The sequence below is a fragment of the Oryx dammah genome, unplaced genomic scaffold (assembly GCF_014754425.2).
Source record: "Oryx dammah isolate SB20612 unplaced genomic scaffold, SCBI_Odam_1.1 HiC_scaffold_12, whole genome shotgun sequence".
NCBI classification, from domain to species: domain Eukaryota; kingdom Metazoa; phylum Chordata; class Mammalia; order Artiodactyla; family Bovidae; genus Oryx; species Oryx dammah.
Window position 1 is genome coordinate 67,300,947 of NW_024070196.1, and position 27,765 is coordinate 67,328,711.

A 27,765-nucleotide genomic window follows, 5' to 3' on the forward strand; every position below is an offset into this window, starting at 1 on the left:
AAATTCCACTTTTTGAGCCAAGCAATATAGACCTAAATCTTACTGTCCCTCCAGATTGTGAAATGCTCAGAAAGACACTAAAAATAAATCAGAGAGAAATGACTTCTCCCAGAGGCCAGAGAAAGATCAAATATACAACCAAGTCCTAGTTTAAAATGAATGCCTGCAACAAGAAATATTAAACAGCATCTGCAAATAAATTACTTCCACTCATCCATTTCTCTTTCTTATTCTCTGTCTTCAAAGGAAATGCATAAGCAGTTGATGCCATGAATTGCACTGTAAATAAAATCACTAAGAAACCAATAGTATACCAGGAAACTGCTTGCAGCAAGCTCCTGAAGATTCACAATTAACTGGGATACTGATGCTAAAAGGCAGGACTGCTACCCAGGATGGCACTCAGTACAGTTATTCAAGTATCAAGCCCTCATTACCTACCTGAAGTAGATTTTTATAACCATTGTGGGTTTGGGGATGGGGTGAGGGGGTTGCTGAGACATCTTTTTTTATGTATTGTGTATATACATAAAATTTGCCATTGTAATCATTTTAAAGTGTACAATTCAGTGGCATTAAGTACATCCAATGTTGTACAACCATCATCTCTATCAAGTTCCAGAACTTTCTCAGCAGCACAAATGGAAACCCCATACCTACTCAGTGTTCCCTCTCCATTTTTCCTGCCCCTAGCCCCTGGCAACTTCTATTTCTCTCTGTAAAGATTTGCCTGCTCAGAATATCTCCCACCAATAGATTCATACAGTATGTGGTCTTTTTTCCGGCTTCTTTTACTTAGAATGTTTTGAAAGTTCATCCATGCTGTATCAGTCTGCTCATCAGCATGTTCATCCGTGCATGTATTAGTATTTCATTCCTTTTTATAGCTAAATAGTAGCCTGTTCTATGGATACATCACCCTTTGTTTATCCTTTCTCTTGTTGATGGACACTTAGGTCGTTTCCACCTTTTCGCTATTGTGAACAGAGCTGCAATGGAACATTCATGCATGAGTTTTTGTTGAACATCTGTTTCCAATCTGGGGGGTATATACCTACAAGGGGAACTGCTGGGTCATATGGTAATTCTATGTTTAACTTTATCAAACTATTTCCCACAGTGGCTCTACCATTGTACATTCCCAACAGCAGTGCATAAGGGTTCTAATTTCTCTGCATCCTCACAAATGCTTGTCATTTTCTGTCTCTTTACTATGGTCATCCTAGTGGGTTTGAAGTAGCATCTCACTGTGCTTTTGATTTACACTTGCCTAATGACGCTATCTTCTCAAGTGATTTTTGGTCACTTCTATATATTCTTTTGGAGAAATGTCTATTTATATATCTTGCCCATTTTAAATTGGGTTCTTTTTTTGTTGTTGAATTGTAAGAGTTCTTTACCTATTCTGGATATTAGGTCCTTATCAGATATATCACTTGCAAATATTTTCTCATTTCATATGGGTTTCACTCTCCTGACAGTGTCTTCTGACATGCAAAAGTTTTAAAATTTGATAAAGTCTGGTTTTTCTATTTTTCCTCTTGCTGCTTGCATTTTTGGTGCCATTTGAGAAACCACTGCCAACTCGATGATCATAAAGAGTTGTCTCCATGTTTTCCTTTTACAGTTGTATAGGTAAACCTCTTACATTTAGTTTTTTGTTTCATTTTGAGTTAACTTTCATATATGGTATGAGATAAAGTTCCATGTAACTGTGATTTTTAAAAATCTACTCAGAACACTTTCTAATTCCCCTTCTGCTATGATAACAGTCACCTTTTGCCTGAGAAAACTTTGTTGAGTCTAGCAGAGTGCCTATAGTAGTACAACACCCACTCCTGGGACTTTGGGGTAGATGTACACACAAAATTGAGCCAATTAGGGATTTCTTTGGAATCAAATGCTGGTGTTGGGAGAGAAACAATTCTCTATGCTGTAGTTTCTAGAAGAAAGAAAATATGAATATGAGACTCCTGGAAGGCATTTTTCCTGACACCCAGAGAAAGTAATTCTATGGGAGAACAGCATAAAATAGGGGAATCAAGAGATGGAGAAAAAGCCCTGGTAACACTTCAGTAACCCTCAGACTGAGCCACATAAAGCCAAATAGATAATTAAAACTCAAGAGTGAAATAAAGCCCTAAAGGCCTCCTGGTCCAGTCATATCAGAAGTCAACTGTTCCCCTGTATTCCCCAGTTATAAGAGCCAGTAAATTTCTTTTGTTACCTGGCTCATTTCTGTCCCTTGCTAAAAGCTAGAGAATTTGTGCTGAATCCTCCCTTAGGAAAAAACAAGAGTCCCAGACATTTCTTTAGGGTTGACACAAATTTGGCTGCGAGCTTCCAAGCAGCCAATGCCAAATATGGAAACGCAATGAGCTACTGATTTTAATGTTCATAAACTAAAATATCTCTCACAGATGATCATAAAGAGTACACTGTGCTTAATTCTCTGTGGCAGGAAAGTGAGTGATTATAACCTTCTCCTATTTTCTACTTTCATGTTTCCGAAAATATCAATAAATAGAAAGTCTGTTGGGGACAGGGGAGGGCTGGGAGGGTGAAGGACATTGGATGCCATGGTAAAGGTGTCCTGAACACCTTCCCTAAGGAAGTGGTTCTTGATGGGCAACCCCCAAAGGGCCCTAAGATCCATTCAGAATGCCCACAAAGTCAGTACTAGCTAGGAAATGACATGAAGACATTATGTGCCTTTTTCTCTCTCATTTTCTCACCAGTGTACAGTTTTCCAGAGGCTACATGGTATGCAGTATCACAAAAAAAAACACAAGTGAAAAAGCAAATATCAGGCTCCAGCCACTATCTACTAAGCCAGGTATGAAACAGATCTGTAAAAATGTGAAGCTTTCCCTCTCTTCTCACTAATCTTTTCTAAAATAATTATTTTTCATTTAAAAAAATGTTATTTATCTTAACATAAGTGACTATTTTTTAATGAATTAACAAATATTAGTAACATGTCTCCATTTTAATTTCTGGACTTCCCTGGTGGCTCAGTGGTAAAGAATCCGCTGGCCAATGCAGGAGACATGCCTGGGTTGGGAAGATCCCCTGGAGAAGGAAATGGCAACCCACTCCAGTATGCTTCCCTGGGAAATCTCACGGACAGAGGAGCCTGGTGGGCTACGGTCTGTGGGGTTGCAAAGAGTCAGACATGACTAAACGACAGCAACAATTTTAATTTCTAACACAGTAAATTTCAAGACCTAAGTCACACGAACAAAAGCTCTTTGATGTCTTCAGTAATTTTTAGGAGTGTAAGGGGTCCTGAGACCAAAATGTTTTTGAGAACTTTGCCCTATTGAATGGTCAGCTTCATTTCTCTTCCCAAGATTCTGAAGAATGCAGAAATGCAATAAATGTTTCTTTATGGAAGGTAATGAAAATGTTCTAAAATTGATTGTAGTAAAGGCTTCACAGTTCTGTGAATATACGAAAAACCATTGAATTGTACACTTTTAAATGGGTGAATTATATGATATAAAAATTATCTCAATAAAATTGCTTTTAAAAAGAAAAACTGTTCAACTGAAAATGATCAAATAAATCAGTAACATACCTATCACAAATATTTTCTATACATAACAAATGCTATAAAATCAGGAACAAAAAGCTAACCAGTGACAAACGTCTAGAAAGAAATTAAGTGCAAATTCCGTAAGAAAACAAAAAAATTACCTTCCAAGAGTTTTTGACATGATGTATTCGTCTCTTAATTCCTTAGGATACACTGACTGATCATCTACAGTCAGATCAAAAAATACAAAAACTAAGGGGGAAAAATGGCAGAGACAGGTCTCATTAATCCACTTGATAGAGAGAAGATAAATGGTCCTATAACTTAGTAAACATATGGAATATAAGACAATCATGCTTAGTTCCATTTAACATCTAACCCCAAAGAAATCATTAGCTAGGCTAACAGATACTATGAAACCCTTGAAAAATGATGGCAGCAAGTTTCATTCCCACAATGGAAACACACAGTATCATTCTCACTACACGGCAAGAAACTCATATGTAAATGCTGTGCTTATTCACTGACCTCAGAAGAGTTATCAGCTGGGCCCAGAACCAAATGCCAAATAGTTTAAATCTAGAAAATATATTCAAGGCAAGTAAATATCCAGATAAAAATAAACCCAGAGGTCACCATCACTAATATTATCATCTCTCAGTCATTTCTACCTTTACCTAGCTGGTATTTTATAGCGCAAACCATCCTGAACTTACTTGTAAAATTAAATAACACTTTTCCCCCAAATCTCCTTTATTTATTTACTATTCAGCCTATATCTGAGAAAGAATACCAAAAAAAACCCTGCTCATTTCATAATTTAACCATCGACTGGTCCAAACCTGCAGTCAGTTATTAAACACTTCAATTCTACAAAATGGTACATTTGCAACAGCCTATAATATCAGGAAAGACTGAAATTTGTGAAGACCCTTGAGTTTCTCAGATTTCAACTGACAGGTCTTAACCACTCTGGAGTAACCTAGAGAACCAGTGTCAGGCAGAAATCTGAACCAGCTCAGTACGTTTCAATCCAGGCTGGTCCCAGGAGGCAGACACCTGCCTAATGAAGGAGACCTGCTGGCCACCGAGGATACAACCATTCCTCTCTGTGGATGTTTATGAACCTAGCTGTTATAATGACACCTGAGATCAGTGGATCTGAGGGGCGTTGAGATGTATTTTTCCCATGTCTACTTGGGAGGTCTACTTCAAAGGCTGCAAACTCAGTTGCCTTACAGAAGCCACAAGGTCATGGAATTAGGTAAGGCTGAGGTGAGTGTAAGATGTAGAGCAGTGAGTGGGGACTTGAACAGAAAAACACATCACCCTTCTAAAGGAGACAGCCTCTACTTAGCACCTGCAGATCCTCGAATTAATGGACGACAGGCTCAAGTGTGGCCAGATATCCCATCTTTTCAAAGAAATCTGGATTTTCACATTAAAGCACACACATCAACCAAGGCCTAGTAAAATATCAATAGGCCAAATGCAGTCTGCAGAGTACCAGTTTGATCCATTTCAATCGTGGCCAGCTTCAGACTACATGACACCTTTGTTCAAATTAAAAAAGGTGCCCTTTAGATAGAACAATTATGAAAGGATGGCATACCACTTGTCTAGCAGAGGACAGGCCACATTTCAGTGCCCACTTGCCCCCTCGACTGGGCGCTTTCAAAACAGCAAAAACCGGTGCAGCTGCCCTGACTGTAATTATCAGATAGGAAACAAAGAAGAAAACAGAGAAAACTAAGGCAATCATAAAATGTACACCAGGCCGGCAAGAATAGCCATCATCCCAAGATGTTGGTCTGAAGACTGGCTGCAGGAGAACCACCTGGGAAGCATTCTTAACACCCCTGGAACTAGTGGACCAGGCTCTGTGGGACAGTGTTTCTGGGAATCTGTATTTTTAAGGTGTCACCCACACAAACAGATACTATTTCACATCACTCAACCCTCAAGTTTTGGGAAGATCTGTGAGGTTTTTTCAGATTAAAGAAACAAGAGTATTGCTCTTGTCCAAGGTTTTAAAATCACTGTGAGCTATGTTTAATTCTGTAGGTTGTTTTTTTCATCCCCACTGAATGACAACTGTTGATTTCAGATGTGATAGTCGTGAAGTTTTAGAAACAGCTGCATATAAAATGCCACCGATGGTGATGATGAACATCTCCACTTTCAGAGGAAAACCATGTTATATTTAAGGTGGAAGGTCTAAACTGAGACTCTTACAGGGAAACCCATAGCCTAATGCCAGGCTATACATAATAGCTCAATAAATATATAGAAATTAATGTCGAAAAGGAACAAAGAAAAGGAAGAATGAGGAAGGGAGAGAAAAGGGTGGGGAAGGAAATGAACTAATGGCCTAAAATAATTCATTGATATCTAAGGTTGACGTGATAAAATGGATCAATTAATGAATGATAAATTAAGCAATATGATTATTTAAAGCACATGGCTTTAAACAAAATTAATCAAACCAATCCAACCTTAGAAAACCTGTCTTGAAAGAACTTTTCATAATTAAAAAAAAATCCAGCTAAGATTGAGATGAATCTTGAATGCTAACCTACTTACTTTATTTACCTAAACAATACTCTGCAAAGGACACGGTGTCATTTTTCCTTTTATACGGGAGGAGAAAGTGCCAGTAACCAGAAGATAATAATATTACCTTTATTACTCCATACTGAAAGTGCAATTTCAGAATTGTTACTCAAAGGAAGGCGTCTTCCTTTCCCTACAAGCTCTCTATTTACAAAGGTTCCATTCCCACTGTGATCTTCTATGTATGCGATGTAAGAGTTTTTAGGACCCATTTCCTAAAATAGAGAACATTTTATTTCAAAGTTTTAATGGTGGGGTGTTAAGAGTCGGGAGACAGCTGAGCGTGATGTCTAGATGACCAGTTTCCCCAAATGTATGGGTATTTGACACCTACTCTGAAGATCCGAAAGTGCTTCTTGCTGTACGTCCGGTATTTATCGGTGCTTTTCAGCAGGGGCTCATCGAAGCAGTATTCACAGTTTCTATCCCTTCCAAACCAGTAGCTGTCATTAATACAATCTGCAACACAAAAGCACACATCAGAGGGCTGTTGAATTTCATGTCTCAAACACCTTTTAAAACTGCTTATAAACACTGAAACACACATTACCATGAGTAAAATAAGATAGCTAGTGGGAAAGTGCTGCTTAGCACAGGGAGCTCAACAGGCGCTCTGGGACAATCTGGAGGGGTGAGATGGGGCGGTGGGTATGAGGGAGGTTCAAAAAGGAGGGAATACCTACGGCTGATTCATATACTTATGAATATACTTCAGCTATATACTTATGGCTGATTCATGTTGTTGTATGGTAGAAACCAAAACAACATTGTAAAGCAATTATCCTCCAATTAAAAAAAGACTGCTCAGAAAATCATGACACAACATGAATGACCTTTGAAAACATTATGCTAAGTGAAAGAAGCCAGACACAGAAGGACAATTACGATTTCGCGTATATGAAATATCTAGAATAGGTAAACTCAAAAGACACAGAAAATAGGTTACAAATTAACAGATGAACTCAATGAGGAATAGACAATCTCTTCAATGAATGGTGCTGGGAAAACTGAATAATCACATGCAGAAGAATGAAACTGGACCCCTATCTTACACCACTCACAAAAAATTAACTTGAAACAGATTAAGGACTTAAATAGAAATGAAACTGTAAAGCTACAAGAAAACAAATGGTCATTATGTGATGTGATAAAGGTGTTAGCTAAGGCCATGGTGAGGATCATTTTGCAATATATATCGTGTATCAAATTGTACATCTTAAATTTATTCAATGGTACATATGTTAGTTACATATGTTTCAGTAAAGCTAGGAATGGGAAAGGAGAAATTACCAAAGGAAAAAATTTTGGAACTAGATAATGGTGATGGTTGCAGGACACTGTGAAAGTACTGATGCCAATGAGCTGAATTTGTTACTGTTGTTTAATTGCTAAGTCATGTCTGACTCTCAGGCTCCTACGTCCATGGGATTTCCCAGGCAAGCATACTGGAGTGGGTTGCCATTTCCTTCTCCAGGGGTTATTTCCAACCCAGAGATTAAACCCATCTCCTGAATTAGCAAGCATCAGATTCTTTACCACTGAGACACCAAGGAAGCCCAATGAACTGCATACTTAATGGTTAAAATGGCAAATTTTTATGTTATATATATTTTATCACAATGAAAAGAAGAAAACATTAAAATATATATATATATTAAGGGGGCTTCCCTAGTGGTCTAGAGGTTGAGAACCTGCTTGCCAATGCAGGGGTCAAGGGTTCAATCCCTGGTCTGGGATCTTCTCAAATGCTGTAGATCAACTAAGCACCAAGTGTCACAACTACTGAACTGGTGTTCTAAAGCCCGTGAGCCACAGTGACTGAGCCCCTGACTTGCCACTACTGACACCTGTGTGCCTACAGCCTCTGTTCTGCAACAAGGGAAGCCACTGCAATGAGAAGTCCATGCACCCCAACCAAGAACAGCCCCCTCTGGTCACAGCCAGAGAAAGCCTGCATGCAGCAATGAAGACCCAGCACAACCAAAAATAAATGAATTAAAAAAAAGAAAAAGAAATACTAAAGTATATAGTTTTTAAAGTGCAAAATTTGTATCCTGAAAACTACAAAACATTGTTGAAAGAAATTAGAGACCTAAATAAATGAAGGATATCTCGTGTTCATAGACTGGAAGACTTAATACGGTTACAATGGGAACAGTATCCAAATTGATCTACAGATAAAACCCCAGAGGCCTTCTTTGCAGGAAGTGACAAACGTATCCTAAAATTCCTATGGAAAAGTAAAGAACCATAGTAATCAAAACAATCTTGAAAGAGAACAAATCAGAACTCACTCTGGATTTCAAAACTTACTACAAAGCTACAGTAATTGAGACTTTGTGGTACTGACATAAGGATGTCCACACAGATGAATGGACTGGAAGTCCAGAATTAAACCCTGACATTTATGCTCAAACTGATAAGGACAGAGTAAAGGGATAAAGTAGGTGATTAAATAGTCATGCTTGAGGATTATAAGTAGAAAAAATATGGGAGACCCCTATAAGTTAATGATTACTCAAGAAAGCAGGTTTGCTCAACCACAAAACCAAGCAAGCTTGCTTAGCAACAAAACCATGTAACAAAACCACGAGACATGCCCCTAAACAATAAAACAATGGTGGTGTGAGCCCCACATCCTGGCCAGTGAGCTCAGTAAGTTAATGATCCCTGGACATGCTCTCTGCTCACATAAAAACAATTTGTGGACCTAGCTTGACCATGAAGGGACCAGAAAACTCCCCTGGTAAACCTGCAGGAGGAGCTGATGATGGAGGCATGATATCCACTCAAGAAAAACAAACACGGTCTTCTCCCCTCGCCCACCTTTTTTTTTTTTAACATAAAGCTACAGACTAGTAAGTTCTCAGTGCAGCATCTCTTACTCACCCCACTGGTAAACCTCAGAAGTGCCCTATTCTAATAAGTCACTTTATCTATCACTTTGCCTCTCACTGAATTCTTTCTGTGCTGAGACATAAAGGACTATGGTACCAGGAGCTCTTTGGAGCCTCCCTCCCCCTCAAAAGGCCACCAAATGGCTTCAAAATGATCTCTGATGAAGGTATCAAGAACATTCAAAAAGTCTCTTCAAGAAATAGGTCTTGGACAACTGGGCATTGCCATGACAAAGGATGAACTTGGACAATACCTCATACCAAGTACAAAAATCAACTCAGGAATCAATGTAAGAGCTAAAACTGTAAAGTATTTAGAAGATAGGGTTTGAATCAATAACAATAAAGTTGCTTCTCTTTATTCAGCAATTACTTTATTGTTATTCAGTTGTTAAGTCATGTCCAACTCTGTGTGACCCCAGGGACTGTAGCACGCCAGATTCCTCTGTCCTCCAGGATCTCCTGGAGCTTGCTCAAATTCATGTCCACTGAGTTGGTGATGCTACCTAACCATCTCATCCTCTGTCACCCCCTTTTCCTATTGCCTTCAATCTTTCCCAGCATCAGGGTCTTTTCCAATGAGTTGGCTCTTGGCATCATATGGTCAAAGTATTGGAGCTTCAGCTTCATCAGTGCTTCCAATGAGTATTCAGAATTTATTTTCTTTAAGATGGACGGTTTGCTTTCCTTGTAGTCCAAGGGACTCTCAAGTCTTATATATCAAGTTCTCCCTTTTAAAGGAGATATATCCAGACACAGATGTAAAGAACAGTCTTTTGGACTCTGTGGGAGAAGGCGAGGGTGGGATAATTTGAGAGAATAGCACTGAAACATGTATATTATCATATGTGAAACAGATCACCAGTCCAGGTTCAATGCATGAGACAGGGTGCTCAGGGCTGGTGCACTGGGATGACCCTGAGGGATGGGATGGGGAGGGAGGGCGTAGGGGGGTTCAGGATGGGGAACACATGTACACCCATGGCTGATTCGTGTCAATGTATGGCAAAAACCACTATAATATTGTAAAGTAATTAGCCTCCAATTAAAATAAATAAATTAATTTTTTTAATTAAAAAAATTTTTTTTAAATAAAGGAGATACATCCCACTTCACTCTTAACACTTCTGTGTCCCATTCACCATACATCAGCCTTAAGCCTATCTTAAAAATATGGCTTAAATGAGTAAAAAATAGCTTCAAATGTTTACTTCTAAATTTAAAGTTATACATATGAATATTGTCATATTATTTCTCCACTTTTTACTGTTTTTTCAAGTCACCAAGTTGCACATGATATAAAAGGAAAGGTGACTGACAAGGTACATTAGTCATTCATTTCCTTATATTATTATTCTTTATTCCATTAACATCAAGTTCATTTTTTTTTTTAATGAAGTGTATTGTGCGTATTTCAGTCGTTCAGTTGTGTCTGACTTTGCAACGTATTGGACTGTAGCCCTCCAGGCTCCTCTGTCCATGGGATTTTTCAGGCAAGAATACTGGAGTGGGTCGCCTCTTCTTTCTCCAGGGGATCTTTCCACCCCAGGGATAGAACACACGTTTCTTGTGTCTCCCCACTGGCAGGCTGATTCTTTACCAGCTGAGCCATCTTTTAATGAAGAGGTCATTTTAATTCAAGACAGAGGAAAAATACTACATAAAACATACTGAAAGCAAAGTCTCACTGTTGGAATCAGCTGTCAGAGTGGACGAGTACATTTAAACAGCAAGGTTGGCTATTTTGAGATAAAAACAAATAACTGGGAGTCAACAAATAACCTTCCCCATCCTGAGACTGTAACACGGATGCTCTAAAACGGCTGCACCAGAGCAGCAGTGAAGTGAGGACATCTCTGTGATTAGACAACAAATGTTTGCATGAGTCAGCATTTTTCTAGGGAAAAGACCCACAACCCTCCTCAGATGGACAACACATGGCAGAGGCCAAATCAACTTCTGGTGAAAGAATAAATGAAGGGGATCCACAGCCAGTAAGAGCCAGTACACTACCCAAAACTGCTTTCTCGGTTCTGTCTTTCACCACCTCCAAACTCCAAAATCATTCCAGGAGTGTCTTGGGTTATCTGTTGTAACAACTTTCTGTAACTGTTTTTCTGAGCAAAATATTGCACTGCATAACAAAAGATCTTACCAAGATTGGAGAATCCATCCTGAAGGGCCCATAATCGAGCCCAAGGGGCAGGGACAGGCTCCTCCGGTTCTTGGTCCTCCGGAATAGAATAGAGTTCCTGCGTGGACACTGTGTCTAAGGAGCTCAGCGTGCCAGAGCTGGAGTGAGAGGACTGGCTGGATGTGCCCTGGGACTGTGAAAAGGAGCTGTGTAGCTGCGGGAAGCCGCCCTGGGACTGCGGGGAGGCGCCTTGGGACTGCGAGAAGCCGCCTTGGGACTGCGGGGAGGCGCTGCCGCGGGGCTGCTGACGCTCCACATTCGTCTCCCGAGACATCACCACCTCAAAAATAAGTGTCCCACAACCAGGTGAGTTTCAAGGAACAAGACTTAAAGGTCAACGATGAAGGATGGGCACATTACAACAGCCAAAACAACACGAAAAAGAAGATCCAGGACAAGCATGCTCTGCAAAAATTAAAATTCCAACAGTCTACAGCTATTACTCTTCTGAGCTCAGTTTTTCTTCAGATCATTTTCACCTGATCAAGTTTTTTGTGTGACAGCCACAAACCACAGGGGAAAGAAACAAAGAAATAATTTGAAGGCTATAAATAAGTGAAAAAACCAAGATACTGAATTGGGGAGGGGGAGAGAATCATAACAGCTTACACTCATCCAACTGTTAAAAATTAGAAATGGTGGTCCAGTGGCTAAGACTCTGTGCTCCCAATGCAGAGGGCTTGGGTTCAATCCCTGGTCAGGGAATTAGATCCCTCATGCCACAACTGAAAAGATTCCACAGGATGTCACTAAGACCCAGCGCAGCCAAATAAATAAATATTTTTTTAAGAAAAAAGAAATGGAACCTAAAATGTATTCATTAATACAATCAACACTGCACTTAAACTTCATATGTATTTTCGGAAAGCAAAGAGGGGAAAGGTCGGGTAGTTTGGCATAGATGATGGGCAAAGAAAAATTCTACAGAAATTGGCTGCATCACCCCAGGGGTGATATTTACATAAAATGTCACTGATGCCCCTTACCCAAACCAGCTCCTGGAAGATAGGACCCAAGTTCATTCTAGATTCCTAGACTCCAAACTAAGAGCTGGGCCACTTAATGAAGCAAAACACTAAGACAGCTCTAAACAATCCCACCTAGCCCTTTGTGATGCTAATTAGCCATTCGGCTTATCTTTTCAGCATCCCAAATGACCTCCCAGCACACAGAAGGAACTATTCAGACACACAGAGGTTCCCACCCTTGTTTTAGATTTCACAGTTAAACCCCAATAACAGAACCTACAGTAAAGTCAAAGTAACTTTCAAACCCTAACTTTAAATCCCTAATCTGATTTTTTTTTAAGTGCTTTCTCTCCAGAATTCCACACTCAGGCTACCCCTCAAGGAAAATATAGTAAACATGACTGACACAGATTATTGCATTTACACAGGACTTCCAGACACAAACGTCCTTCCAGATGCAAAAGTCCGATGAGGTTTCCTGAAAGTGCACCAGGGAGGTGCTGCCAGAGCTTCGACTTCAGGACCTGATGCTCTGATACCACCTCAGCCGAGGTGTGACCTCCTGTGGCTTTGGAGCAAAACTTCTCCGCCCTGAAAAGTGGCAAAAGACAGTGTGTCAAGAAGTAGCTGCTATCATCACACCTGATAAGAAGGGTCCACCACACCAGGACTACATGGGCCTCCGCCACTATAGTGGAGAGGTTATAAGCAAACATATTTGGAGTCAGCTAAGTCAGCTCTTCGCATGACCTTTAGGTAGATCACAGCCATTCTGAACCCAAAAAGTAGACGAAGCTAGAAAATCAAATGAGATGCTGCAGCAAGGTTCTTTCAACCTCACCCCCTCAGTAAAGCTTTATAATCGGATTTTCAGGCCCAAAGAATCTGAAAGCAGGGGAAGGCCTTACAAGTGCAACACAATTTATTTTTCCTCAAATAGAGAAACTGAGTCCCAAGGAAAACTGGTGGCCCCCCTCCCCTCCCTTTGCCACCCAATCCCCCACACTCCCTTACGGACACTCTCGAAGCATCTTACACAAGTCAGTGCGCTGCTGCCAGTTCCAGCAGAGCCTATTGAGAATGGGTTCTCAATAGGCATTTTTCAGATTGAACCAAACCATGATAATTGGGCTTCCCTGGTGGCTCAGACGGTAAAGCGTCTGCCTGCAATGCGGGAGACCTGGGTTCGATTCCTGGGTTGGGAAGATCCCCTGGAGAAAGATATGGCAATCCACTCCAGCACTCTTGCCTGGAAAATCCCATGGACGGAGGAGCCTGATAGGCTACAGTTCATGGGGTCGCAAAGAGTCGGACACGACTGAGCGACTTCACTTTCACTTTCATGATAATAATTACTAACACCTTTAAAACTTTCTACAGAGCAGCTTGGCTCTGATTCTGAAGCGCACAACTTTGTTCTTTCTTATCCTGTACTTCTGGGCCAGTTTCTGCTTGTAAGTAACAAGGGAAGTGAAATTCACCTCGAGGTTTGTCTACAAAGAAGGAAGAGAGTCGCCCACGCATTCCTCTCCCCCGCGCCTTCCCGAGCTCATGCAGAGGACAAGATGAAGCCTCGGGAGATTCAGCTCGCAATAAGACCCTGAGGACAGGATTCAAACCCCTAAATACCCAAAAGGAGCACCCCACTATGACTCACCGCGTGAGCCCCTCTGGAAGAGTACAACCCAGAGCAGCCGCAGCCAGCGGAGTGGCGCTAAACCTGCAGATACAAACTCCACCCTCCACCAATCAAAACACCCCTCCGCTCCCGCTGGACCAATGAGAAGCAGCGGATGTGGCCGCCCCGCAGCTTCAATGCTTTCTGGGAGTTGTAGTTTAAGCTGCAGAGTGGGACTCAAAACCCAGGTTTCCCCCGGGTTGTCCCGCCCCCCGCCCAGTTCCCCAGCCAATCACTAGCACGAGTCTGGTCAGCCCAGGTGACCTCGGCGAGGCAGGCCGCCGGCCCGATGTGGGGCGGAAGGACCGGGACCTTGCTCCGGCCGTCGGGGTGGTGGCCGACAGGGGTAGTCGGGAGAAGACTGCTAAACTGCAATGCTGCGTCGCTGGCAGGAAGCAGCTCCCCACGATGTTGGAACTGTGGCGGCGCAGGGGCCCCACCGCGGGGGGACCGGTTCTTCTGCCCTCAGTGCCGCGCGCTGCAGCCACCTGACCCGACTCGAGATTACTTCAGCCTCATGGACTGGTATGGAGGCCGTTTCCTGAAACGCGTCTGGACATGCGAGAGTGGAGGGCGGGTCGGGCTAGGGGAGGAGGAAGGCTGAACCAGTCACACTGGTTGGCGGAGCCCTGGAGGACCGGGCTGGGGGTGGAGCCTGGTCGAGAAGGGTGAGTGGGATGTGGCTGGGGAGGAAGTTAAGGGGCTGGCCTGAGCGAGGACGCTTTAAGGGGGTGAAGACGAGAGTGAGTCTTGGAGTAGATAGGCGGGGAGTGGTTAGGGGAAACTGAAGTTTGAAGGCAGCAATGGAGGGGCGGGTTCTGAGAGAAGGCCAAGTTGAGAGGCGGGGCTTTGAGGGGAGGGTACTTGCGCGGCCCTAGGGCTTCCCTGGGGCTTCCCTGGTGGCTCAGAGGGTAAAGCGTCTGCCTGCAATGCAGGAGACCTGGGTTCGATCCCTGGGTCAGGAAGATCTCCTGGAGAAGGAAATGGCAACCCACTCCAGTACTCTTGCTTGGAGAATCCCATGGACAGAGGAGCCTGGTGGGCTACAGTCCACAGGGTCGCAGAGAGTCGGACACGACTGAGCGAGTTCACTTCACTTCACTTCAAGGCTTCCTGATAGCTCAGGGTAAAGAATCTGCCTGCAATTCAGGAGACTCCGGTTCGATTCCTGGGTCGAGAAGATCTGCTGGAGACGGGATAAGCTACCCACTCTGGTATACTTGGGTTTCCCTGGTGGCTCAGCTGGTAAAGAATCCGCCTGCAATGCAGGAGACCTAGGTTCTACCTCTGGTTTGGGAAGATCCATTAATTACAGGCTTCCGTTGTGGCTCAGCTGGTAAAGAATCTTCCTGCAATGCGGGAGACCTGGGTTGGATCCCTGGGTTAGGAAGATCCCCTGGGGAAGGGAAAAGCTACCCACTCCAGTATTCTGGCCTAGAGAATGCCATAGACTGTGTAGTCCATGGGGTCGCAATAGTTGGACACGACTGAGCGACTTTCCGGAGAAGGCAATGGCACCCCACTCCAGCACTCTTGCCTGGAAAATCCCATGGACGGAGGAGCCTGGTAGGCTGCAGTCCATGGGGTCGCTAAGAGTCGGACATGACTGAGCGACTTCACTTTCACTTTTCACTTTCATGCATTGGAGAAAGCAATGGCAACCCACTCCAGTGTTCTTGCCTGGAGAATCCCAGGGACGGGGGAGCCTGGTGGGCTGCTGTCGTATGGGGTCGCACAAATGTAGAGACAGCAGCAGCAGCAGCAGCAGAGCGACTTTCACTTTCACTTTGGAGCACAGAAGCTTGAAGTTCAGAATGTTTAAAGTTGGCTTGAGATTTTTAAGAAAGAAGTACAGAAGTGGTATCCAAAATACGAGATTAAGAGCATGGAAAAACTTAAGGCTGTGGGCAGAATCTAAGGGAAAAGTGAGAACTGGAGGGTCTGAGAAATAAGTGTTTTTCCTGTTTACCGTGGAAGGTCGAGGAGTTTGGAGAGGTGACAAATTTGGGCGAAGGTAAAGAGATAGTGCAGGCTCTGGGAATAAAAAGGGAAGGGGATTCATTTAAAATAAAGTAACAGGCAGAAATGAAGGGACCTGGGCCTTAGAAAAATAGAGTGTGATTCTGGAATGCCCCTTAACTCTGGGCTCTGGCCCCACCAGTCACTGAGCACGTATGAAGGGTCGCAGTAACACCACCCTGTAAGTTGTTCAAGCATGCCAATCTTGTTCTAACTTCAAGGTCTCTGCGTGTTCCCTGTGCCTGAATGTGTCTTTCCTCTGATCTCTGATTACTCCTCCTCATCATTTAGGTCTCAGCTCAAATGTCATCTCTTTGTCCACTACATCTACCATTCTCTGACCCTATTCTGTTTTCCTTTACAGTACCTACCACTTTCTGGAATAGCTCTTGTCTACATGTTTGTTGTGTCCCCCCTGAAAAGAGGAACCAGGCCCATGGTATACAGATCTATAAATATCTGATGCATGAGTTTCATCTCCTGATTTCCTTCCAGCAACCGCTCCTTCAGAGTTGACACTGTGAAGCTCCAGCATAGATACCAGCAACTACAGCGCCTTGTCCACCCAGATTTCTTCAGCCAGAGGTCTCAGGTAAGCCTACTGGCCATCCCAAATCATTCCCTGGATGAGGAAGCTCCCCTCTAGGAGGTCATGGCAACCCACTCCAGTATTCTTCCCTGGAAAATCCCAGGGACAGAGGAGCCTGGTGGGCAACAGTCCATAGAGTCGTAAAGAGTTGGACATGACTGAAGGGACGTAGCGCAACAGACGTAGCACAATCATACCCAAACACATATGCACCCCGGGTGCAGTGGCCTGTGTTTATGAGATTACCGATTACCAGGGACAAAACTGGACAACCAGCTTTGCCCTGGGGCAGCCTGATTACAACCAACCAGGCCCTGGATCAGTCCCACACTCAGAGCTTTTACCTTACTTCCTAGCAGAATTAAAACCCATCGTCTGAACATCAAAACAGCTTATCCCACACCAGTTCTCCTTCATTATGTGCCTGCCCATCAGTGTTTTATGAAACAGTTTGTGAATGTAAGATGGCTGATTTGCATGGCAATATGACTATCTTCATTTCCACTTACAGAATGAAAAGGACTTCTCAGAGAAGCATTCGACCCTTGTCAATGAGGCCTATAAGACCCTTCTGGCCCCCCTGAGCAGGGGACTATACCTTGTAAGGTGATTTTCCAACCCTTCTATCATGACTGCCTGATCCCAATGCTCTGAGGGACAGCTGTTCCCCTGTATTCAACAGAAGAGTGCTTGAGATCTTAGCTAGTCTAGGGACCCATAATTAACCTCAAAAATGCTTCATGCATGTAGTTTTCCGAGTGTCTCTATAAACTTTACTTGCCCAACTGCTTTTTTTTTTTTTTTTTTTTTTACCATTTGCTATAAATTTAAAGAATTAGACGGTACTACTGGCTTTTAGGAAAGAGTAATTTTTGTTTTGTTTTGTTGCTAGTAGAGAAGTGAGCACCTTAGAGTTTTAGGATTTAATGGAATCTTTACAGATACATAGTTCAACCTCCTCAGTGGAAGAGTGACTCCCCTGGGGTCACATAGTTCCAGGTAGGAGAGTTCCAGCACTCCTGTCTCAGTCCCAGTTTCATCACTGGGACACTTAAAGTTTTCTGTGTGAGTGACATTTTGTTCTAAAGGGTGAGAAGGATTTATGGTGAGTAGGATTTATGACTCTAGCCATAATTTCTTGAATTAAACTTAATTTTCCCTGCTTTATGCCCCAATAGCTAAAGCTCCGTGGAATAGAGATTCCTGAAGGGACAGACTATGAAGTGGATAGTCAATTCCTCACGGAAATAATGGAAATCAATGAAAAACTTGCAGAAGCTCAAGGTGAAACTGCCATGAAAGAGATTGAATCTATTGTCAGAGGTAAAAGATGAAAATAATACCAAATATATTATATTGCTATTTTGAGTACACGTAAGAAAATCCCACAGACGGAGTAGCCTGGTAGGCTGTAGTCCATGGGGTCGCTAGGAGTCAGACACAACTGAGCGACTTCCCTTTCACTTTTCACTTTCATGCATTGGAGAAGGAAATGGCAACCCACTCCAGTGTTCTTGCCTGGAGAATCCCAGGGACGGGGGAGCCTGGTGGGCTGCAGTCCATGGAGTTGCTAAGAGTCGGACACAACTGAGTGACTTCACTTTCACGCATTGGAGAAGGCAATGGCAACCCACTCCAGTGTTCTTGCCTGGAGAATCCCAGGGACAGGGGAGCCTGGTGGGCTGCCGTCTCTGGAGTCGCACAGAGTTGGACACGACTAAAGCAACTTAGCAGTAGCAGCAGCAGAGTCTAAGTCACTCAGTCGTGTCCAACTCTTTGCAACCCGATGGACTGTATAGCCCACCAGGCTCCTCCGTCCATGGTTATTTTCCAGGCAAGAATACCAGGAAATACTAATACCATTTCCTCCTCCAGGGTATCTTCCCTATTCAGGGATAGAACCCAGGTCTCCCACATTACAGGCATATATTTTACCATCTGAGCCACCAGGGAAGCCCAAAGGCAGATCTTAACCACTGGACCACTAGGGAAATCCCTGTATATGTAGAAGTTAAGTGGAAAATGGATATAAAGAAGACACATTGGTCTTCATAGTGATTCAGGGAATTTTTTTTTTTCTTGATCATACTGAAACCCATTTTGTTAGACCTGCAAAATCCCTAATTCTCTGGAAAGCCGGCTTAAACTAAGAATGTGATAGTGTTTTGTAGACCACAGTGCTCTTTCCCACCCATGACATCATTTGGATGCTATTCTTATCTCTGCCAAGAAAAACAGGCCTCAGAAGTTCATGGGAATACCCAAAGTCACTCAGCAGATATAGCAGAGCAAAGAATGAAACCTTGCTCTTAGGATCCCGTATTGCTTTGCCTTCACGTTATTCCGTAGAGTGTCAGTCAGGGTTCTCCAGAGAAACAGAATCAATAGTGTGTGTGGGTGTGGGTGTGGGTGTGTGTGGGTGTGTGTGGGTGTGTGGTGTGTGGGTGTGTGGTGTGTGTGTGGTGTGTGTGTGTGTGTGTGTGTGTGTGTGTGTGTGTGTGATTGTAGGAGCTAGCAAATCCCAACTATGTCAGATAGACCAGCAGGCTGGAGACTCAGGCAGAACTTCTATGCTAGTCATGAGGAAAAATTCCCTCTTGAGGAAAACTCAGTTTTGCTTACTGTCGCCAACTGATTAGATGAGGCCCACCTGTGTTATTAAAGATAGTCTCCTTAAGGTCAGCTGACTGTAAATGTTAATCACGTCTACAAAAAACCTCCACAGCAGCATCTAGACTAGTGTTTGACCAGACAGCTGGGCACTGCAGCCTAAACAAGTTGGCACATAAAATTAACCATGCCAAGTAGAAAAGGCTTCAGGTTCCTCACTCAAACTGTATGCACGTACAAACTTTCACAAATGTTTATGGTGTGCCTACTATGTATCAGGCACTGTGCAGGACACTGAGAACCCAGCAGTGAACAGAAGGACATGACCTGGGCCTTCAAGGAGGTTTTATATTCCAATTCAGTGTGTCCCACACGGAAGCCATGAGTGTCCATCCTCCATCCCCCAAAATTATCCTATCCCTCTGAAGATATTCCCTTTCTAAATGGATGACCCTCTGCAGTTGCTCAAGTCCAAAACACTGAGTAGGCATTCTTGACAACTTACTCCCCCTCCCCGCCTTAGACAGTCGATCACCAAGTCTTGAAAACCTGACTTTCTTACTGTGTCTCAAATCCATCCATCCATTTTCACTGCCACCACCCCGTCCCAAGCTGCCATTCTCTCCCACCTGGACGACTGGAGTATCTCCAGACCACTCCATCTCTACCTTCAATCTGATATATTCCTACACTATCACGTGTGTTATCTTTCTGAAACCCAAATCTAATCATAGCACCCTTGGCCTTGCTTAAAAACTTGGAAGTGGCTCCCTTGGCTCCCCATCACTTTCAGGTTAAAGAGACCTGGATAACTGGGCCTCTGCTTCCTCCTGTTTGCTCCTTCCATTCCAGCCATACAGGCTGCTTCCAGTTCTTCATCTGTACTTTCCACCTTCCTGCCCAGGGCATTTGTAGGTACTGTTGCTCCTGCCCAAAATCCCCTTCTCTTCCACCCCATCTACTAACTCTTCCTTCAGATCTGGGGGCAGTCCCCACTTCCTCAGGAAGTCCTCAGAGGTCCTCTGTCTGTGTCTTTTAGCCAAGAGTACCCCTCTTTTGTAGGACTAATAATAGTTATAACCTTATTGTTCTATGTGAGATTATTGGCCCCACATCAGCCTCCCCCATTAGACCAGAAGTTCTTCGGAGGCAGAAATTGTGTCTGCTTTTTGCTTCTCTCACATCCTCAGCACATGTAACAGTACTTGGAGTGTAATGAGGACTCAATAAATATCAAGTGAGTGAATAAATAACAAGTTAAAAGCAGTAAAATAGAAGTTCTGGTGGGGGAGCAGTCCAGTGGGGGTATATCAGCACTAGAGCTGTGTGGTGTTGGAGAAAGAGAATCTCGGCATTTGTAGTCAGAAGGCCCAGCTGCATAGCTTTGGCTGGCAGATCATGAAGCTCTGGGTGAGGTGGACTTGGGTTCAGTCCCAACACTGCCACTGACTTTTTGTGTGACCTTGAGCAAAGTGCCTTCACCCCCTCTGAGCCTCAGTTTTCTCATCTGTAAAATGGAGACAATATTAGTACCCATTGTTGCGAGGATTAAATAGGTAGTTAAAAACACCCTGATACTGGGAAAGATTGAGGGCAGGAGGAGAACGGGGCAACAGAGGATAAGATGGTTTGATGGCATCACCGACTCATTGGACATGAATTTGAGCAAACTCCAGGAGATAGTGAAGGACAGGGAAGCTTGGCATGCTGCAGTCCATAAGGTCGCAAAGAGTCAGACACAACTTAGCAACTGGACAACAAAGTGTGTAAAACACTTGATACAGAGCCTGGCTCATGATAAGTGCTTAGCAGTGGTGGGGATTATTTTAGCTCTATAGTTAATGTCTGGCTTTAAGCAGGTCACTGACCTTCATTTAGAGTAATTCCTAAATTTCCTCCCTTACCTGCTAAGGCCCAGTTAAAGTGAACGTTCAAGGGCATGAGCTAGATGGTTTGGGGGTCAGGACTTCAGAGCCTCCAGACTCCTAATCCAGTGTTCTTTTTTGTTGACACCATGTTGCTACCAGAAAAGTGAGTTTCTAGCCACTGAACTAGGAGTCAGGTGACCTGGGGTCTGTTCTGAGCTCTTCAACTCGCCAGTCGTGTAACCACAGTACATTTTCTCAATACCTGTCATTGCCTATGAGGGGGATATTATATATTTAAAAGTGCTTTGAAAGCAAGTACCCCCATAAATGATTAATACTGTCTGTATCTGGGAAATGCACTTATAAAATTCCTCATTTCCTAATGAGGAAACAATGCAAGCGTGAGAGAGCTGCTCCTTTACTTCATCTGGCATCTTCTCTCCTCAGGTATGTTCTAAGTGCTAAGTCACTTCAGTGTCCAAAGTGTCTGTGACCCTATGAACCATTGCCCACAAGGCTCCTCTGTCCATGGGATTCTCCAGGCAAGAATACTGGAATGGGTTACCATTTCCTTCTCCAGGGGATCTTCCCGACCCAGGAATTGAACCCATGTCTCTTACATCTCCTGCATTGGGGGGAGAGTTACCACTAGCGCTACCTGGGAAGGAGAGGCTGTATGATTTGCTAGTGGTTGCCTGATTCTATAACAACTTGCCCCAGCTTGTTGATTTTTCTCCTAGCTGAAACCTGGAAAACTCAGAGTGCTTGGTGGAGATAAGATATTTCCTTGTCCTTTTTTCTTTTTTAATGCTTCTATAGCCATTTTATGAACTTTGGTGATTGCCCCTCAGACCTTGCATGGGTAGGAAAACAGTGTAACTAGGGTCAGCCAGAGCTGCACGAAACAGGAGCTGCCACTGTGAACATGTAGAGACAGAGGTCATGAGGCCTCACCCTTGAATCCAAGCTCCCTGCTGTGCTGTATTCACAAGATGACAGAGGGTTGTCTTCTAGAAAAATTAATATCTTGGTTTTCTTTTTCAGCTAAACAGAAAGCACTGACTGACGATGTGAGCAGAGCTTTTGAAAGAGGTACTCCCTTCATTTCATGACTTTCTTAAATATGGAAAAAAATTCTAAGCACTGAGGTATAACCATTCATTCAATAAGTAGCTATTATATGCCCATCCTATGACAGGTATGTGGGGAGCAATAAAATAAGAGATGAGCCTACATTTCTGCCTTCAGGGATTCACAGTCTTGCTAGAGAATCCAGGTGTGTGCCAAGCCAGTAAATGTCCACTGAAGATTAGATGAGAGAAAATGCTCCCATTCCCCTTTGGCGAGTAGGGGAAGATAAGGTGAGGGATGTGGGCTGAAGCCAACCCAGACTGACCTGAGGGCAAGGCTGCACAGTCAACATTTGGCAAAGCCCCGTCTTCTGCAGAGCCCAGAAGGAGAAGCCCATGGCCCAACTGTGCTGAATTGTAAATATGGAGTCCTCACTGCTCCTGGCTCTCAGGCTGAAGAGACTAGATCTGTTTCGAGCTATTTTTAAGCAAGAACAGCCCATTCCCTCCATCCCTGTCTTGTGCCACCCCTTGAATAAGACAAGAATAGCCCTTTGGCCTAGGGATCATTCCATTGCAGGAAGGAGAAAGCAACTCATACTAACCCTTATTCTGAGGGTTAGGGCCACCTCTCAGAATCCAAAGTCCCAGAGATGAGTCCAGACAGTGGGATGAGAGCTGTTGTAGAGCAGGACCTGGAAAGTAGAAGTAGTCTGGAACCAAGAGTGCGGTCCTGAAGGTGGCGGCCTGGCGGTCCACTCCACCCTCCGCTCCCTGCACCAGGTGCTTCCACGTTCCTTATCAGGCTTCGACCACCACATATGACGGGGGGAGGACTCTTGAAACACAACTTAGGAACTTCCCTGGTGGCCCAGTGGCAACGAATCTGCCTGCCAATGCATGGGACACAGGTTCGATCCCTGGTCCAGGAAGATCCCACATGCCACGGAGCATCCATGCACCACAGCTACTGAGCCTATGCCCTAGAGCCCCTGCTCCACAACAGGAGGAGCCCCAGCAGTGAGATGGCCGAGCCACACAGCTAGAGAGTGGCCCCCGCTCGCCACATGAGTAAGGCCCATGCAGCAGCAAAGACCAGCACAGCCAAAATTTAATTAATTAAAAAAAAAAAAAAACACAACTTAGTTACACTGGGTATCATCCTGAAAAAGAATCAGCTTCTCATTTAAAGTCTGAGTCCTGTGAACAAGGATGCTTTTGCTCCCTTTGGTTGTAAGTCCTCTGTCCCCGAGAGCAATCCAGGTGTTCCCTCTCCCTCTCTCAGGTCTGCTGAGTAACTGATCAACCTTCCAGAGCCCAGCCCTCAGCTTTGATCCAGCTGCCTTGGGTGGTAGAGTGATTTTATTCGTGCTTGAAATGAAGCCTCTCACATTAATCTTTCTCTTTATTTCAGACAATTTTGAAAAAGCCAAGGAACTCTTAACAAAGATGAAATACTTTTCAAACGTTGAAGAAAAGATTAAGTTAAAGAAGATTCCCCTCTAATGGTTGCTAATTTTAAAGTTTTAAAAAATAAAGTTCTTACTGATTTCTCTCCTGGCCTCTGCTGACTGAGAACAGAGGTGCTTCAACCACTTTGACCATCTTAACTAACCTGGCTCAGGCACTAGCGGGCGGCAGAGTTTGTCATGTCAGCGGAAGCACAGCCTAGCCAGGGTTTGAGTGGTCGGCTCTTCATGGGGTACTTGATATACCATGTCCCCCAGCTAGGCTGGTGGATGAAGAGATGGAAACAGGGCCCACTTGAGGCCCTTGAGAGGATGGGACTTTTTCCTGAAAAGACCAGTAGTAAATATTTTCGATTTTGTGGGCCTCCTCCTCTGTTGCAACTACTCAACTCTGCCCTTGTAGCATGTGCATGCTACATGCGTACTCAGCTGCTTCAGTCGTGTCCGACTCTTTGCGACCCTATGGGCTGTAGCCCACCAGGCTCCTCTGTCCGTGGGGATTCTCCAGGCAAGAATAGTGAAGTGGGTTGCCATGCCCTCCTCCAGGGGATCTTCCTGACCCGGGAATCAAACCCACGTCTCTTACATCTGCATTGGCAGGCGGGTTCTTTACCACCAGCGCCACCTGGGAAGCCCTTATAGCATGTTATTTACTAAGCAGGCAGTGGGTCAGATTGGAAAGGGGTTTACTACCCTCTGCTCTAGAACCGCATCTTCCTTCCAAAGGCATGACCTTCACAAATAGTCTTGTTAGTATGTCTTTCAGGGAATTCCATTTTGGAACCATGCAAGCTGCCTAAGGGTCTCTTTGGTCCACACTTAAATGAATGTATTTTATCTACATGAAATATAGATAATTTTACCAAGAATTAGTCTGGTATGAAACACCAAGCACATTTTCAGTTCCACCTTGGTGGAGCAGAGTGTTTTTTATCTGTTCCTGGACAGCTGCCCTCCTGTCACCCGAAGCAGCTTCTTTCCCCTTTTCGATCTTTGGAAATTCAGTTTAAAGTTCTTGATTCATTTCCAGAAGAAAAAAAAATTTTTTAAGTCTCTGGATCAAGGAAGATTAAAATAGAAAATTCTGAGAAACAGCATTCAAACTCTCTTTTATAAATGAAAAATATTCAGGATTCTGAACCAAGGTGTAAATATTACTCCTAGAGCTTAAAACTGCAGCTCCTAGGCCTTTCCTGGTGGTCCAGTGGCTAAGACTGCGCTCCCGAGGCAGGAGTCATGGGATCAAGCCCCAGTCAGGGAACTGATCCCATATGCTGCAACTAAAGATCCTACATGGTACAATTCAGCACAGCCAAATAAATAAATTAAAAAAAAATTTTTTTAAGAAATACTGGCATTCTTTTGCATCTTCCCTCATCACTGTCTTAAGAATTTATATCTTGTGAATCCAGTTATACTCAGTTAACGTTTCAGGATTTATGGATCTTTCTAAAGGCAAATGAACCACAGCAGCTGTCTGGCTTAATGGTATTTAGGAATATCAGTACAATCTCCAAGCCCCTCATAATTTACAAGAAGAATGAGTTACTTGTCTGAACATGCACAGGAAGTCCTTTAAGTAAATAATTACAAAGCAAGCAAAGTCCTGATTAGATTGGGTGCTTCTGCTAAGAAGGAAACGAAAGGAATATTCGAAATATGCCTGTAGACAATATTCCGTCCTTCCTCAGAACAAAGATCCAGACTGAAACTATCCAACCACAAAAAGAAATCAGATCAACGAATTTGCTTCGAATGACATTTTTGGCAGCACTTCAAAGAAACTTCCCCTTACCTATTGCCATTGGCTAGAAAGGCCTCCCAGCAAACCATTTCTGATCAGGGGAATAGATAGAAAAGAATATTTCTGGGATTTCCTTGGTGGTCCAGGGGCCAAGACTGTGCCTCCAAAGCAGGCGGCCTGAGCTCGGTTTCCAGTTAGGAAACCATCCCGAATGCTGAAAGCACAAGTTTGCATAGCACAACCAAATATTCTGCATGCTGCAACTAAGACCTGGGTGCAGCCAGGCAAGCAATTTTTTAAAAAAGAAAAGACTTTATTTCTGAGACATGGTTTCCCCTCTCTTCCAAATTCTTTCCCTTTTAGTCTAAACTCCAGGTATAGCCAAACTTCTCAATCCAGAAGCCCATTCAAGTGTTCCCTGACAAAGCCCTCTAGAGGATCCTTCTAGACCTCTGAAAGCTTAGCAGTCCTACTTGGGTTAACTTTTCTGACCGAGGGAAGGAAATTAAGCACCTACCTCCCAGCCCCACATGGCTCCTAATATAATGGTAGAACAAGTCAAGGGCTTGAGTAATTTGTGACTATTTGCCCTGGTGTCAAATGAACCTGGTGTTATGGACAGAACGTGGCTCCCCAAAATCTGTATGTTGAAGCCCTACCTGCCCTGTGGCTGTATTTGGAGATGGTGCCTCTAGGGAAGTAATTAAGGATAGATGAGGTTGTAAAGGTGAAGCCCTGATCTGACAGGATGAGTGTTCTTACAAGAAAAGACACCAGAGAGCTCTCTTGCTCAGTCTTTTCACAGTCATGCCCAGGGAAAGACCCCGACAGAAAGCCAGGGAAATGCCCACTGTCTATAAACCTACTGAAACTGGCCCTGATGGCAACCTTGATCTTGGTCTTCCAGCCTCTAGACCGTGAGAAGATTAACTTCTGTTGTTTAAGACACCCAGTCTGTGGTATTTCGTTACAGCAGCCTGAGTAGATTATTAATAATACGCCTGGTTTTGAATTCCAGCTCTGCCGCTAATTTGCATGAGTCCACAGTTGTGCTAAGCTTCATTTCCTCATCTTCAAAACAGTGATGATAGGGGCTTCCCTGGTGGTCCAGTGGTTGAGACTGTGCTTCCAATGCAGGGGTGGGGGGTGTGGTTTTGATCCCTGGTCGAGGAACCAGGATCCCACATGCCACGGTGCGGCCAAAAAACGAACAAAATCACACCTACACAGTAATTCCTTTAGTAGTTCCTTTAGAACTCCGGGTAGATGTGAAAGCCCACAAGAGTATGAGTGGCTGGCCTTCCTATTGGCTTTCTTCTAATGCCCAGTGCAATGGCCAAAACAATAAAGGTGATAAAGATATTAGCACCACACTCACAAGGTTGTTGTAAAGAGTAAATGGAATAAATTGTCTATGCAAACTGTTTAGCACAGTGCACCGCACATAATCACTCAAATGTGATTTTTTAAATGATAATGACTTCTTTGGTTTTTATTTTGCGACAAACTCATGCCTTTCGCTACAGAGTAAAATATTATCCTTTCAACAGAGTTTCAAGCACCTAGTTTGTGTAAGAGACTGCTCAGTTCAGTTCAGTTCAGTCGCTCAGTCGTGTCCAACTCTTTGTGACCCCATGAATCACAGCACGCCAGGCCTCCCTGTTCATCACCATCTCCCGGAGTTTGCTCAGACTCAAGTCCATCGAATCCATAATGCCATCCAGCCATCTCATCCACGGACGTCCCTTTCTCTTCCTGCCCCCAATCCCTCCCAGCATCAGAGTCTTTTCCAATGAGTCAACTCTTCGCATGAGGTGGCCAAAGTATTGGAATTTCAGCTTTAGCATCATTCCTTCCAAAGAAATCCCAGGGCTGATCTCCTTCAGAATGGATTCGTTGGATCTCCTTGCAGTCCAAGGGACTCTCAAGAGTCTTCTCCAACACCACAGTTCAAAAGCATCAATTCTTTAGCGCTCAGCCTTCTTCTCAGTCCAACTCTCACATCCATACATGACCACAGGAAAAACCATAGCCTTGACTACACGGACCTTAGTCGGCAAAGTAATGTCTCTGCTTTTGAATATGCTATCTAGGTTGGTCATAACTTTTCTTCCAAGGAGTAAGCGTCTTTTAATTTCATGGCTGCAGTCACCATCTGCAGTGATCTTGGAGCCCCAAAAAATAAAGTCTGACACTGTTTCCACTGTTTCCCCATCTATTTCCCATGAAGTGATGAACCTGAGAAAGTAACAAAAAACAGTGAGATGCTTTCTGTCTATTCAGGGAGAGGACTTCCAACACCGACAACCAAAACAGCGATAAAAGTTCCCATTTACTGTGCAGTGACTGTGTGCCAGGCACTATGGGCAATACTTTGCATGATTCCATCAAATTAAACCCAATTCCACTCATTTTACAGATGAAGAAACAAGATCACAGAAAGTAAGAGAATTAAGAGCAGGGATTCAAACCCAGGTCTGCCTGCAAAGCCTGTGCTCTTAGGGAGGT

At 43.7% G+C, this 27,765-nt stretch overlaps 2 protein-coding genes across 5 annotated transcripts in view; one reads left to right on the forward strand and one right to left on the reverse strand.

Annotated features, from left to right (window-relative positions):
- The window catches only part of CHEK2 (checkpoint kinase 2), a 37,097-nt gene extending 23,151 nt beyond the window's left edge, over window positions 1-13,946 (reverse strand). The window contains exons 1-6 of one of the 3 annotated variants that reach the window (XM_040251369.1): window positions 13,868-13,946; window positions 12,617-12,801; window positions 11,204-11,522; window positions 6,486-6,610; window positions 6,219-6,366; window positions 3,700-3,790 (exon numbers count right to left, since the gene is read on the reverse strand). In XM_040251369.1, coding sequence (XP_040107303.1) covers window positions 3,700-3,790; window positions 6,219-6,366; window positions 6,486-6,610; window positions 11,204-11,516 — 677 coding nt within the window. In that variant the 5' untranslated portion in view covers window positions 11,517-11,522; window positions 12,617-12,801; window positions 13,868-13,946. Of the gene's footprint in view, window positions 1-3,699; window positions 3,791-6,218; window positions 6,367-6,450; window positions 6,611-11,203; window positions 11,980-12,616; window positions 12,802-13,867 lie in introns of those variants that run through there. The other 2 variants (XM_040251370.1, XM_040251371.1) reach the window with 2 other exon arrangements.
- Window positions 13,947-14,139: 193 nt separating this feature from the next.
- Window positions 14,140-23,599, forward strand: HSCB (HscB mitochondrial iron-sulfur cluster cochaperone). 2 transcript variants are annotated; one of them, XR_005723024.1, is made up of 6 exons: window positions 14,140-14,413; window positions 16,403-16,499; window positions 17,008-17,102; window positions 17,675-17,819; window positions 22,019-22,066; window positions 23,459-23,599. XR_005723024.1 is itself a non-coding variant. In XM_040251372.1 (6 exons), exons 1-6 carry the CDS (start codon window positions 14,178-14,180, stop codon window positions 23,548-23,550), a joined length of 708 nt encoding a protein of 235 aa, XP_040107306.1. In that variant the 5' UTR covers window positions 14,141-14,177; the 3' UTR covers window positions 23,551-23,599. The 2 variants fall into 2 exon arrangements, 1 of the variants encoding a protein (XP_040107306.1); XM_040251372.1 differs by having other exon boundaries at window positions 14,141-14,413; window positions 17,008-17,097.
- Window positions 23,600-27,765: the final 4,166 nt, after the last annotated feature.